This window comes from Eutrigla gurnardus (assembly GCF_963514095.1).
Source record: "Eutrigla gurnardus genome assembly, chromosome: 11".
Classification (NCBI taxonomy): Eukaryota; Metazoa; Chordata; class Actinopteri; order Perciformes; family Triglidae; genus Eutrigla; species Eutrigla gurnardus.
In genome coordinates this window covers 13039588-13052881 of record NC_139925.1, presented here as the reverse complement: position 1 = coordinate 13052881, position 13294 = coordinate 13039588, and the positions used below count along the sequence as shown (strand labels likewise).

Below are 13294 nucleotides of genomic sequence, written 5' to 3'. Positions count from 1 at the left end.
CAAACTAGTTATTATATTTTTAATGTTTACTTCAGTATGACTCATACTTTCCGAGGATATAACTAACTTGGACCCGATCGCAAATACATTTCCATAATTCCGCTTAGAATCAAAGAAACAAAAGATGCCACTTTTAACAACAGAACATGCCTGAGAATCAGCACGTATTAAATTAATCCAGTGATATTTGTGTGTACATCCATGGGGACATTGCAAACAGCAACTGCTAATCGCTCATTTGGAATACTGAATTATGCCAATTTGCCAAAATGTTAAAAAATACAGGAGAAAAAAAAAGAAACGGACTAAAGTCAAATTCACATTTCCTGTTAAGAACGATGGGTATTTCCAAAAGATGATTAGACCATGATTATCTACTAAATAGAAGTAAAAAAAGAATAATCAGTGACAAAATCCATTGTTATCAACTTTTTCTTTTATGTTTGTTGCACAATAAATATGTTTGATGACATTACTAACATTGACAGCATCAGACTTTGAAAACCCCTTTTATTTTGAAGAATATTTTAAATAACTGTAGAAAAAAAAAAAAAAAAAAAAAAAAATCCCACAAATGTTCCACAGAGCCAATAATCAATCGGAACAGTAAGTTTTATTTATTGTTTCCAGCTGCACTGTATGCTATATGTTCACCTTGTACAAGAAACAAATACAAACACTCACACTAAAAACCAAACAATCTGCTAGCAGCTGTCTCTTGCTAACGTCACGGGGCTGAAAGGGATGGATGTGGGCTGCTGTTGTTCACAGAGGGCACGACGCCTCTGAGAGCCACAGCTGGCTTTCATTAGAGCGGAAAAACAAAGAGGAAGGAGAAACGATGAGGAGGAGAGGGTGGGGTCGTTCACATAAGACTATGATTATAAGAACATTTAACAAGGCAATACAAATCTAACGGGACTGAAAACCTTGAACATCAAAAAACTTACATTTGATATATAAAAAAAAAAAATAGCACAATGGAGAAAGAGGTGGAGACATGAAAAGCATTAATCCAGTTTTTACTCTTCTTCTCTGTTCAGATTCAGACACGTTTGAAGGTTAATCATTTTTTTTCCTGAGTTACTCAGAGATTTACTGTGTTTTGTTTTTCCTGACTGACTAGTCGGTGCTGCAATGTACTGTGTTGTAGGTCCTTTGGGTGCAAATAGATCATATTTGGGACACTGATCATGACAATAACCAAATACTCTAGGTACCTCAGTTCAGCAGAGTTGGAAAAGTTACAGCAATATTTAACTGATGTGAGACACAATAGCTAACCACAAATGACAGTCTGTTGTTTTTTTTTATTTATTATTTTTGGTTTAAAAGGGTACCTCATAAGCCGAAATATTCTCCCTGGAAACCTTATACACATCTTCTGCCCCGCATCTTGTCCTCTACATTCAGGGGCCACCGACCGCGGCGCTCAGAAAAGAGCAAAGATGGCACCCAGATTTCTGACGGAAACTACAGACGCTGCTGTTCTTGATCATCAGCTGACTTTTCGTGTCTGCTAAACATACGTTTTAACTAAATCCATTCATTTTCACACAGAAAAACAAATATTCACTTGCAACAGAAACACAGAATATAGGATAAACGGAGGAAAAATAAAATGAAACAAAGTAAGACAAGAACATGTTTGCGCTGAAATGGGCGATACTGACGAGGGATGAGGGGAGAGGGAGGCTCGGCGGTTTTACGAAGTCACTGTCCTCTCAAGCGCTTCCTTTAAACCGGGGGGGGAGGGTGAGTCGAGGTTTCCATCCTGCATGCGGAAATGTCAACATGTCCCAAAAGTCAGGAGGAATCTTCCCCTAAAATGTGCTGAAAAAATATAGATCAAAAACAAAAAAAACATCACTTAAATCAATGCAAAAACAAAACCAGATACGGAGGGGGAGGAAATGTTTCGGGGTCTGCGGCGCGTGTGTTCAGTCTCATCTTAGTGTGGCAGCTCATGTGCGTAGTAACATCCACTGTCCTCACTTGGGCTCCGTGGTTTCATACAAAAATGAAAACGCCCGGCAGGCAGTCTGCTGGTAGGGTTCAGATGGCTGAAGTCAAGTGTACAGTCGGATGGTTGAGTCGGTAGGGGTTGCCGTTTTCTTTTTTATGTTTACATTGGTTTTTAGCCTGCTTGGTTACAGCGGCGCTCCTACGGCTCAGTCATGTGCTCTCTCATGGGGTCGCCATGTTTGGAGGGTTGGTTGGGGGAGGTGGCCTGTGATGGATGGGTACCGGGGGGCAGGGTGTGGGTGATGGGCACTCCCCCAGGCACCAAACCCTCCATAGGTCCGGGAATCCCGCCAGGGGCGACGCCCACCATACCAGGAGGGAATCTGGAGGAGGACAGGGAACGATCAGGCATGACAAACAGCAAGGGAAGCTGTTTCACTGAAAGTGACCTTTCATATTTCACAAATTAAATAAGACAAATCCTGGAAAATCCTGATACTGAGTGGCTCATTATTCATAAATACACACCACACAGCTGAACTAATATTTGCTGCTAGTGATCGTCTGAAGTGGGATTTTATAACTGCTAATTAAAAAATATACAGAATCAACACGTGCAAAAAATTGTGTACTTCCAAATGAATTACATAGTGTGTACTTGTACGGACACAATTACAAATGAAAGAGAATCAAAGCATCTTTTTACAAATCGTTTTAGTGGAGCATCACCATCTCTATGACACCAAATATTTAGAAATGATGCAGATTTAAATGTGACGAGGAGCACTGCAGCGTGGAGGCAATGTCCTGATCTAGTCTAGGGGAGGACGTGAAAGGGTCATTCACCCAAATTGCAATCGTTTATCAATCATGTTGCTTAAACCTACAGACAGAGCTTTGGCGTTGAGATTACTGCTGCTCAATACAGTAGAGAAATTTGAGTGAATTGTGGAATTTTGATTGATTGTGGTGTTGGGAAAATACACACAAAAAATATTCAGCCACGTGATTTCTAAAAAAATGCTTTTTACATAATTTGGGTGAACAGATCCTTCATTACAGGGAGTTGAATGGAAAAGTATGGGAGGACACTTATTGCAAATAAAACAACTGATAACATCCCAGGTGTGTTGGAGGGTTTTACAAAAATGTTCAATCTTTCTTTTTCCCTGTGATGACATAACTCATCTTCCTTTTAACAAAAAAGCTCAACAACTAAAACCTTGCTGCCTTTACCCATTACTTCACTGTCACATACTCCAAAAATGCTTTGGATTCTACCTCTTTCTTGTTTCACTCCTGACGTCTAGTGTATCGGATGCAGCTGTGAATGTCTTTAAAAACTGTGCAATGTTAGAGTGACCCTTTGTCCCTGTTTGGGTGCTGGTGGGGGTGGGGGTGAGGTTCTGGGGAGTTAATGAGATGCTTGGGGGAGAGTGGGTACAGTTACAGGAGTGTGAAGTAGAGAAAAGGCTACAGATTTCAATGGAATTGTTTTTTTTTTTTGCTCAATGATGTTATTCATTTGCTCTGGCCTGTGGGCCAGCAGTGGTAGTATTCATTTACCTGGTTGAGAATTAGGTATATAATTTGTCCTGCATTCCCCCCGTTGCTATGGCCTGTACCATGGTTTGGTTCATTCGGCTGTGTGAGAGAAGCAGTTCATTCTGGTTGAGACAATATAGAGACTGAGAAACGAAGAGGCTAAACTTAACAAGGGATTCATTCAGCGGGGCCAACTTCTACGTAAGAATACGCCACAGAAACTAGGACCAAGCCTAATATTCGGGAACAAGAAAAAGTCAGAATTGTGTCACACATACAACATATGAACATCTAGACTACCCCTCCCCCGCGTGTCGAGCCTTCATCTGCTGGAGGCGTGATCTCGGTGTGATGTGATTAGCCTGCTGGGCTCCTTCACGTAAAACCCCTCCCTACCTGTAGGCAGCACCATTCATCTCAGGGTGAACTTGAGGCTGCTGCTGCTGCTCCATCATTCCCCAGGGCGCCGTGGTGACAAAGAACTCCTTGTTGACGCAGTTTCGGAGGCTGTCAGGAATACGGCCTGTGTCGGGGTAATAGTTGAGCATCGGTGAGCGGAGAAAAACGGGAATCTACGAGTATGGCAATGCATTCAAAGAGGTCTCCGTACCGGTGATCGCCCTGCGTATTTCTGTCGCTGCCGCCTCCCTCATCTCCAGTGACGCCTGCTCGCTGTACCAGGCGGTGTGGGGCGTGCAGATCAAGTTGGGGGCGTCTTTCAGAGGACCTTGGGAAAAACTGTTCAACAGCAACACCTTGTAGCTGATTTGCTTTATATCAGTGGGATTAAGACATCTACGTCCTTCACTTATTAGGGTGTATTAGCAGTTACTTTTGTCCTCACAAACATATTTGAGATTCTTGTCATAAACATGAAGGTGGACTCATGTTGAAGCACTGAATTAAACCAATTCATGCGGGTTCATACACACCTGAAAGGCTCCGACTCGTGGACGTCCAAGGCGGCTCCCCGTATCCTGCCTTCTTTCAGGGCCTGAGCCAAAGCTTTCTCATCCACAAGACCTCCCCGCGCCGAGTTGACCAGGAAAGCCCCCTGACGCATCTACACACACACACACACACACACACACACACACACACACACACACACACACACACACACACAAAACAACGTATTCTGTCAATAATCATTTCAGCAATCAACATGGAGGCTTTGACATGTTACACCCAGAGGTGCTGTCAACGCTGCGTGGGAAGACTTTTTCTCCAAAAAACAACACAGGGGGAAACAAATGCTTTTAAAAATAAAACCCAACAATATCAGAAGAGCCTTTTCAAATAAAGGGGACATTTAAATGACACCAATCCCATCTTTATACACACAGACACACACATACACACACACTCGTATTCATGGTATACAGCAAACTAGCATGTAAGTGATGCAGAGGAACATTAATTGTATTTATATTGATTTTCTTTCTTCCAACACTAGAAGTGAAAACATACTGCAGATTAAACAGATGTGTACACGCTTCAGATTGTTATTACACCACTGAATTTAACAAACCTAGCAGTTCAATATATGTCCTCCAGGTGGCAGATGCGATCAGGAAAAACCTTAAGAGGACAACTCAAGAATGTTTCTTGTATTTAGCGTGCTCGGGGGATTGATCACCAGACATCGGGAGTTCAAACGCACGCTGTGGTTAGTTTAGCAAATGAATCACAGAGGCTGATTAACCAGCACGTCTGGCCTGGCAGCGCATTTGGCTGCTCGGTAGCATTCCTCGGCTATTCACCGCTTTCCTGGCAACAATAGATATGGTGTGCTGTGTACACACATCGTGGACTTCAAAATTACACTGCTGGGAAAATAAGTTGATACCTTATAACTGCTCAGAAAAGCTTATGTTAAATGGTTTATAATATAAGATTTTTTTTTTTCGATGGCCGTGTTCCGTTTGGCTCATTTATATTTCAAAAGTGATATATTTTTTTCAACCTGAAAGTCAATTTGCTTTGTGCGTTTTCAGACTCCTACATCCACGACACCCAAATGCACACTTTGGCATGTTTGGGTCAAAGCTGACCTGAGAGCTGCGAAGCTGAAGAAGAAGAAGAACAGAGTGATCACAGTGAATCTCACACCACATTAAAGGCCACAACACAGGGAGATCCACCACCATCCACATTCCTCTCATTCTGGATCCATAGAGATTCTCCAAACGCCCGTGTAGCCCAGGATGTGCTTGTTCCACGTATCTTACCGCTCATTAAAAGGTTGTATAAACAGCCTATAATTGGAAGTTGCCAACAAAGGAGCGCTGGCAGCGAGGGGATACTAGTGGCCACCCAAGTCAGCGGCCAAGTCCACTGGGTTACAGCTGTGGCAATCATGCCTCGGCACATTCTCCTCACATAGCCGAGGGAGGAGAATGTGCCGCCTGCTGCGGATGTAATGAGAATGAGATTCTGCCTCATGAGGTTTTCAGTGTGATGAGTTGCGGGTCAGTTTCCTTTTTTTTCTTCCATCATTCGAGGTCAATATTAGACCCGACAAACGACTCGTTCCTTTCACCCGCCCCCCCCTACCTGTTTGATGGTGAAGTCGTTGATGAGGTGGTGGTTGTGTTCGTTCAGGTTGCAGTGCAGGGAGACGCAGTCGCTCTGGTAGAGCAGGTCCTGGAGCGTGTAGACCCGCTGGACGCCCAGCGAGCGCTCCAAGCCGTCCTGGAGATACGGGTCGTAGAAGAGCACGTTGAAGCCGAACGCCTTGGCCCGCATCGCCACCGCCTGGCCCGAGCGACCTGATGGAAGCGTGGGAGGGAAAGAGAGCAAGGACTAAGAGAGGATTCGGATACGAGCAGCTCTGTTTCAATACACCCTCCTCCCTTGAGTTAACGGTATCTAAAACATGCATGTGTGTATGGGTGCCATAAAAGGATTCATTTATTCGTCAAAAATCTAATCGTTAAGTGTGCAAAAATGCCAAATATTCGCTGGTTCAAAAGTTTCCTGATTAGATTTACTTTTGGTAGGTAACATAGTGACTACATACAATTACTGTCAATCAAAAGAAACAATCCACTGTTTAGAGAGAATGAAGGAGCGCACCGAATCCGATGAGGCCGAGCGTCTCTCCTCGGATCCTGGCCGCGCCCGACGCCACCTCCCGGATCTGCTCCACGCTCTGGACCCGCGTGCCCTCTCGGAGAGACTGGTACAGCCAGGTGTTTCGCCGGTACAGGTTGAGGATGTGACAAAGTGTTGAGTCTGCCGTCTCTTCTACCGCCGCCGAGGGAATATTACACACCGCGATGCCTGGAAAAGGTCAGACGGGAGAGGAAAAATGCAGAAATAATGACACAGGCCGTTCAAATGACAAGTAACATAATTGCTTTGCAGATTTCATCGTTATAACAGTTGGTTATAATGACTGTAGCTGCTTTTTTTGAAGAGAGACTCATCTGTAGATTTTTATTTCACAAAATAATTGGCAGCAAATTTCTTTTCTTTACGACCCTCTAAAAAATAAAAATGCACTGTGTGTAAAACTGAACTGTGAAGGATAAGAGGATAATTATAGCTGCTAATTACGCCCATGAAAAGAGCATTTCTCAACTAAAAAAAAAAAAAAAAAGAATGAAAAAAAATCCACGTCAGCGCACTGAGATGTATTACCACAAACGACAATAATTAGGATATCACACTAAATCCTGCTCTCGTACCAAACATATGCCGAAGGGGCCAAATGGGAATCGGAGGGAGACTTTCATATCAGTTGGAGCATCTGCTCTGCATATGCAATCAGCATTACGTATTCTGTTAACAGTATGTAATAATTCCTGTTACATGTGTTATTTATGTTAAGTCAATACAGTAAGCAGACTTTGGTTTGGCCCCCATCCAAGAATGCACTATGCTTATCCATAATGGATTATGTTTGTTGATTTATTCTTTTTCCTCTCTTCCAATGAACGAGCCATATGGGCAAATACGACCCCACCTTGTTTGGTCCTCTCAGCATATGATAACTGTCTCACTTTAAAAAAAAAAATTTTTTTAAACCATCTTCCTCCTCCTCTGTGCCCCCTTTGCCTCACCGAGCTCCCCGGCAGCCTTGATGTCGATGTTGTCGTAGCCGCTGCCGATGCGGATGATGATGCGGAGCGCCTTGAACTTCTCCAAGTCCTCTCTGGTCAGCGTGATGGTGTGATACATCATGGCCCCCACTGCCTCGTTCAGCACCTGGTGGAACATCAGAGAGAAGGAAGCGTCATCATCGGCCGTCTCATCGCATCGGAATTCCCCTCCGACAATCATTAGCGCCAGTAGAGAAGGAAGTAAGCTGAGAAATCTGCATTCATTTTATGATGAGAATGTCATTATTGTTCTTAATCAATAGCATCCCTACATTCAAATTCAGATGTTCCACCCCGCCACCACATTATGCATGAGAAACTTGATTGAGAGTGCTTTCGCTACCTCCCATTTTCCTCCTAAGTTTATGTCCGCTTTTTCTTCATCTAAATGCAAATTGATTGTTTATGTGCTGCCGAAAATATGAATGGCTGTCTGTGTGTTTATAATGAGTGCTTGCCAAAGCTGGTTTTTGTCACAATCCATTCATTCAGACTGTGGGCAAACAAGGTTGAAGTGGATGCGGGGCCGGATCATAAAACAGACTGACAGCTGCTGAGGAACCCAGGAAGCATCAGCAAGTAGCTGCCGTATAGCCGGCGCCTGTTAAATAACAGGTTTAAATTCACAACCCCGCTTACTGAATTAACCAAACCCGGGCCGGATTAGCATAGCCATGAATTTCCATACAACATTTTTATTGGGAGCGAGGCTGTAGTGAGAGCTGGATGCTTAATTCAAGGTTAAAGCTCTCCTCGTGCATTAATTTCATCACTTGAGCGGAGCGGGGCCCCGGCAGCAGGCTTGGCTGGAGGTGATGCTGGAAAACGCCACGGAACGGGAGCCAACTGTTAGCGCAACAGGAACACAAGCTGAGAGCGAGTTTGCATGAAGTGGAAAAAGTGAGAAAATGTTTTTTTTGTGTTCCGTTAATTAGTTAAAGAACTCTGCTGCAGTTTGGAGCTGGCACGTGCACCTTTACATTGTTCTGTACGAGGCTGCAGGCGAGGGCTCGTGAATATTGCAAACCACATAAAGAGCTCGACAATGGCAGCACACTACACTTAATATAAACCAGCGTAATGGAACATTTACAGGGCTTGAAATAAATACTTGAGCGTGGAGATTCATTTGTGGTGTAAGAAGCAGTTACGCAGCATGAATATATAAAATAGTAAGCTTTATAGGCGTTAGCAGGGCGAGCAGCCTCCCCCTGCTTTCAGTTTTACGCTAAGCTAACTTAAGAGTTCAAATTTTCTAATAATATCATCATTATATTCCATAAGTTACGCCCCAAATGCTGCAACAAGGACAAACTTAATCAATCCGCTGTTTGATCATATTTTACTGAAACAATGTTTATCACACACCTGCTCTCCTTCCTCTGTGTGAGGCTCTCACAGCGATTAAGTGCTAATTTGGAGAACCATCATTAGACACATTCAGACCTTTTTTCACAAATACATTAAAGATTATTCAAAAGAGAGAGCACAGACAACGTCTCTGCTTCAGTTCCAGCTTGTTCAATTTGACGCCCCCTACCAACTCAAGGCCTCAAAAAGTGCCATTCATTTGTGACAACATACCGACAAGCTCCATTTGTCCCGAAATGCTCTCGTGTCCCGGACCGATGTGGCGTTTTCTGCATGAGCGCGACGCACCTCATTTTCTCAAGTACACCCTCCACTGGGGTTGACATTTTTTTGTGCACTTATAGTTTGCAGCAGCACTTCATAAGAACGGTGTTTACTGATACAGCGACGTGAAAGACACTTCGCCACTTCCTCCGACTCTTCTGTGTATCTCCAAGGACAACGCTGTATTATTTAACAGTAATAAATGTCTTTTTCCACATGTACTCAACAGGGGCCCTCAACGTTTTTTTAACAGGTCGCCACAGGCTTTGACGGTTGCACTTTAGGGGAACACGCGCTACCGTTTACGGCGACTCCGGAGTGACACTTTCCTTAATCGCCGCATCTGCTCACTTCCAGGCAGCCCGCGCAAAAAGACAGCAGTGAGCTTTGGTTTGCTTGCTTTGCTTGGTGTGTGAATCTGTTTGTATATTTGTGTGTGAACAGTACTTCCCTATGGAAACTTGCAGTGAAGTTTGTTGGCAAGTGTGTGTGTGTGTGTGTGTATAGAGTGCCCCATCTGTAGTCTGTGCTGTGCAGTTATAGTTGTGGGAACGCTGCCAACATCTATTCTCCCAGATGGGTCCTATTCACTATGAGAGCATCTTACTGGACAAAGATCGCTTGTGCGTGTGTGTGTGTGTGTGTGTGTGTGTGTGTGTGTGTGTGTGTGTGTGTGTGGATTAAGGGAGCAAGGAAGAGACTAAAGTAATATGCAGAAAAATTACGCATTAACATAACCAAAAAAAATCATATTATCAGGTTGGCTTACAAGTAAAACTGACCACGTTTGAAATTGTAGATTAAAAAGAGGCGGTTATGAGAATTTAATGCAAGGTAGCATTTTCACTGGAACCCGTCCTATTCTCCTTTTGAGGCAAAAGACACAAACCCTCCAGCTTGGACTGCAAAATTGCCGCTGACTGGCTCCAGTCTATAGGCAGTAAAATAAGACAAATGTTTCACCCACTCGGGCTCAGAACAATTATACTGCATTTCTATTACCAGCCTCCTCCTCCTCCTCCTCCTTATTTAACAAAGCAGCACTCCAGCACCCAGTGGGATTAGAGTCAGTGATGAAACCATTATAGTTGAACTGGGAGAGTGGAACAAGCCAGTGGGCTGAAATATTATTAAAACATTACAGAGGAGGAGATGCAGAAGGAGGAAAGGGATGAATATTCTTTGCGCAAATGAAGGCAAAATATTGAAAAATCACATTCAAAGTGCAGATGATGTCTATATCACAGCATGTGTGTGTGTGTGTGTGTGTGTGTGTGTGTGTGTGTGCCCGCTTCCTGCAGATACTATTACTGTTACAGCAAGCAACACAGACTGATGCCGTTGCTTCAGAATACAAAATGATATGATCTATGACCTATTTTAACACTTTTTCCAAACATGCATTGTATAATAAACTTACAACCAATGCCTTATTTCCTGTTCACACATTTTTGCTGTCTGTCACATTCAAAAGACATCACACATTTTAAACTGTTGAAATGTAAAAATAAAAAATATATAAACTATGCAGAGGAAGAGAAACAGTAAAAATGAATTGTTGCATATAATTCAAAGTGAAAACTTTCCTTATTTATATTTTTAACAACAATGTTAATGATTCTCTTATTTCTATATTTCATTGATTCTATGCATTTTCTTGATTTGACCTCTTTTAGAAATCATTGTGCGATGTGTTTTTGAAATGCGATGGATAATAATTATTAAGTGACCAAAATCCCCCCCGCAGGCGAAAAGCCAAATAACATCTCAGTTTAAAATATATTATCATAGATATGTGAATCTATGTGGACTAATTATTATCAGTCATACTACAATATCAAGATGAAAATGACAAAATATTCAAATATATTGTCTACTATGGGAAGTTTCTAGTTCCTGCTCCTCGACACGACATGTCATTGTTTGCAAATCAACAAGAACCACTTAAAGTTAATTACATATGTGAACAAAGGGTGCTAAAATGAGCTTGTAAAGAAGGAGCATGGAAAATGCAAAACACTTAAAGATTTTGGAAAAGGCTTTAAGAAGCATCTGGGGACGACGCTCCATTTCACAAGGGGTTAAAAGGTCAGTGCTAGAGATTGGTGTTAGTGCAGGTAATAACGAATATACACCCGCCTGAAAACTCTTTTGTACCTTTTCATGTATCTCCTGTGTGGACTGGGCATCACAGAAAGCCACGGTGGCCAGATCTTTGAGGATGGGCATCTCCACGGTGCAGTCGCGCCCATCCAGCAGCGCCACTAGGGGGCGTGGGTGCATAGGCCCATTCATAATCTGGGGCCGAATACCTGCAGAGAGATGGAGAGGAGAGAGGGAGTTAATTATTTATGTCTGGCACACACAGTTAAGTGAGCTGCAGAAGAAGCAGTAAAAATTTAAGAAATGCATCCCGCAGCAGGAAGTGTTTACACAGTCCGGGACTGTGTGTTCTGCCTGTGTGATAGTTCAAGTCTCTGACATCCCCCTACACACACACACACACACACACACACACACACACACACACCTGAGTGTGTGTGTGCAGTTCTCCACTTTAAACACCTATCATCGGCTCCCTAACATTGCAACACTGGTCGATATCACACACACACACACACACACACACACGCTCACAATGCTGGTGATCTGAATACCCCCCCTCTCTCGCCACACTGTTACCAGGCAACAGGTCCTTTCACCCCATGAGGTCATCATCTCCATTATCCTATCACCATACAGAAACGGGCAGGCCTTCAGTGTGTGCGTCTCGGCACCTTCTGTACAATTTACACCCTTCGCACACTCGTTACGACGCTGAAGAAAAATCAAACTTGTGGTCGTCTCAAGGGTAGCGAGGGTTTCTTTCTTTCTTTCTTATTCGTCGCCTTGCTGTCGAATTGTGATACGATCGCCCTTCAGGGAGAAAAGTGGCAAAGAATAAAAGAAATGCTGGAAACTAGAAATGTGCGATGAAGTGTCGAACTTGTCTAAATGAGAAAACTCACTTGACCTACTCTCCCTAAAACCAATGTGATGTATTCTTTAGGTGTAAAATTGAGGAGAAAATGATGTGGACCCAAATTCCACGAAAAGAGAGGGAAAAGAGAAAGGGGGAAGGGGGGGGGCGGGGGGTCCACGCACCACCACTCTCTGGCTCCCTGCTGCCTGTTGTCATGGTGATTAGAGGATTTGGGCAGAATTATGAAATATTTTATTTAGTGACATCTGCGCTGCTGGAGAGGACATCCAAGCCTGCTCGCTCTATGTCTGTCTCTCCAACTCCTCCAGTTTTGGGAAGCGAGGACGCCGTTTGTGACCTAAACGACTACAACGCGCTAACATATGCGCTTCAAACAGATCGGATGCGGACGAAAATAACAAGAGGTGCGTGTAAACGCAGCAGTGTTTCAGTCAACTGTGCTCCAATTCTGCACCAGAAGGCTCGTTTTTTCCGTTCCGCACATTTAATCTCAAAGCTTGCAGTAATTACCGATCCAAGTTTTAAGAAGATGACCCTCCAAAATGTTCTGGCAGTCGTTAAGTTTAAAAGGCTCTATAAAAATGCTATTTTCTCAATCAGCTTGTTACTATCGGTGATGGGATCCAACGTGAACGCATACACTGCTGCCAAAGTTAGAGCAGTTTTGGCTGCTTCACGTGATTTCTTTATTTGTGTGTCCGTTTTTTTTTTCTGCTGTGTGCTTCTTACTGGTCTGAAAAGTGGGAGGCTCAGTTGTGGGGAAAAAAGTAAACATCCAAAGCTGAATTTCATGGCAGTTGTTGGATGGTCGGGTTTATGCTGCCAGGACTCAACAAATAAAAGCTGATCACACCACACCCACGCAGACCTCATGAAGCAGATTAGCAGAGATTTTGAGTGCTTAACAAAGAATAACCGAGAATGTTATTTTCCAAACTTTACTACTTAATGTTATAGAGCTGTACCTCCGAAATCTGAGTAAGCATACTGCAGATTTTCTATATGCTTGTCCGACCTAGCAACAGTAACTAAGGGGGCAGGTCTTCAGATCGGCCAGTCT

The 13294-nt window shown here is 43.3% G+C and overlaps 1 protein-coding gene across 3 annotated transcripts in view; it reads right to left on the bottom strand.

Annotated features, from left to right (window-relative positions):
• Positions 1 to 594: 594 nt before the first annotated feature.
• The window catches only part of LOC311020549 (C-terminal-binding protein 2-like), a 158646-nt gene continuing 145946 nt past the window's right edge, over positions 595 to 13294 (bottom strand). For all 3 annotated transcript variants that reach the window (XM_084020640.1, XM_084020642.1, XM_084020643.1), the window contains 8 exons: positions 11409 to 11563; positions 7578 to 7722; positions 6589 to 6795; positions 6067 to 6281; positions 4443 to 4573; positions 4121 to 4248; positions 3907 to 4033; positions 595 to 2348 (listed from right to left, as the gene is read on the bottom strand). In XM_084020640.1, coding sequence (XP_083876766.1) covers positions 2165 to 2348; positions 3907 to 4033; positions 4121 to 4248; positions 4443 to 4573; positions 6067 to 6281; positions 6589 to 6795; positions 7578 to 7722; positions 11409 to 11563 — 1292 coding nt within the window. In that variant the 3' untranslated portion in view covers positions 595 to 2164. The remainder of the gene's footprint in view (positions 2349 to 3906; positions 4034 to 4120; positions 4249 to 4442; positions 4574 to 6066; positions 6282 to 6588; positions 6796 to 7577; positions 7723 to 11408; positions 11564 to 13294) is intronic.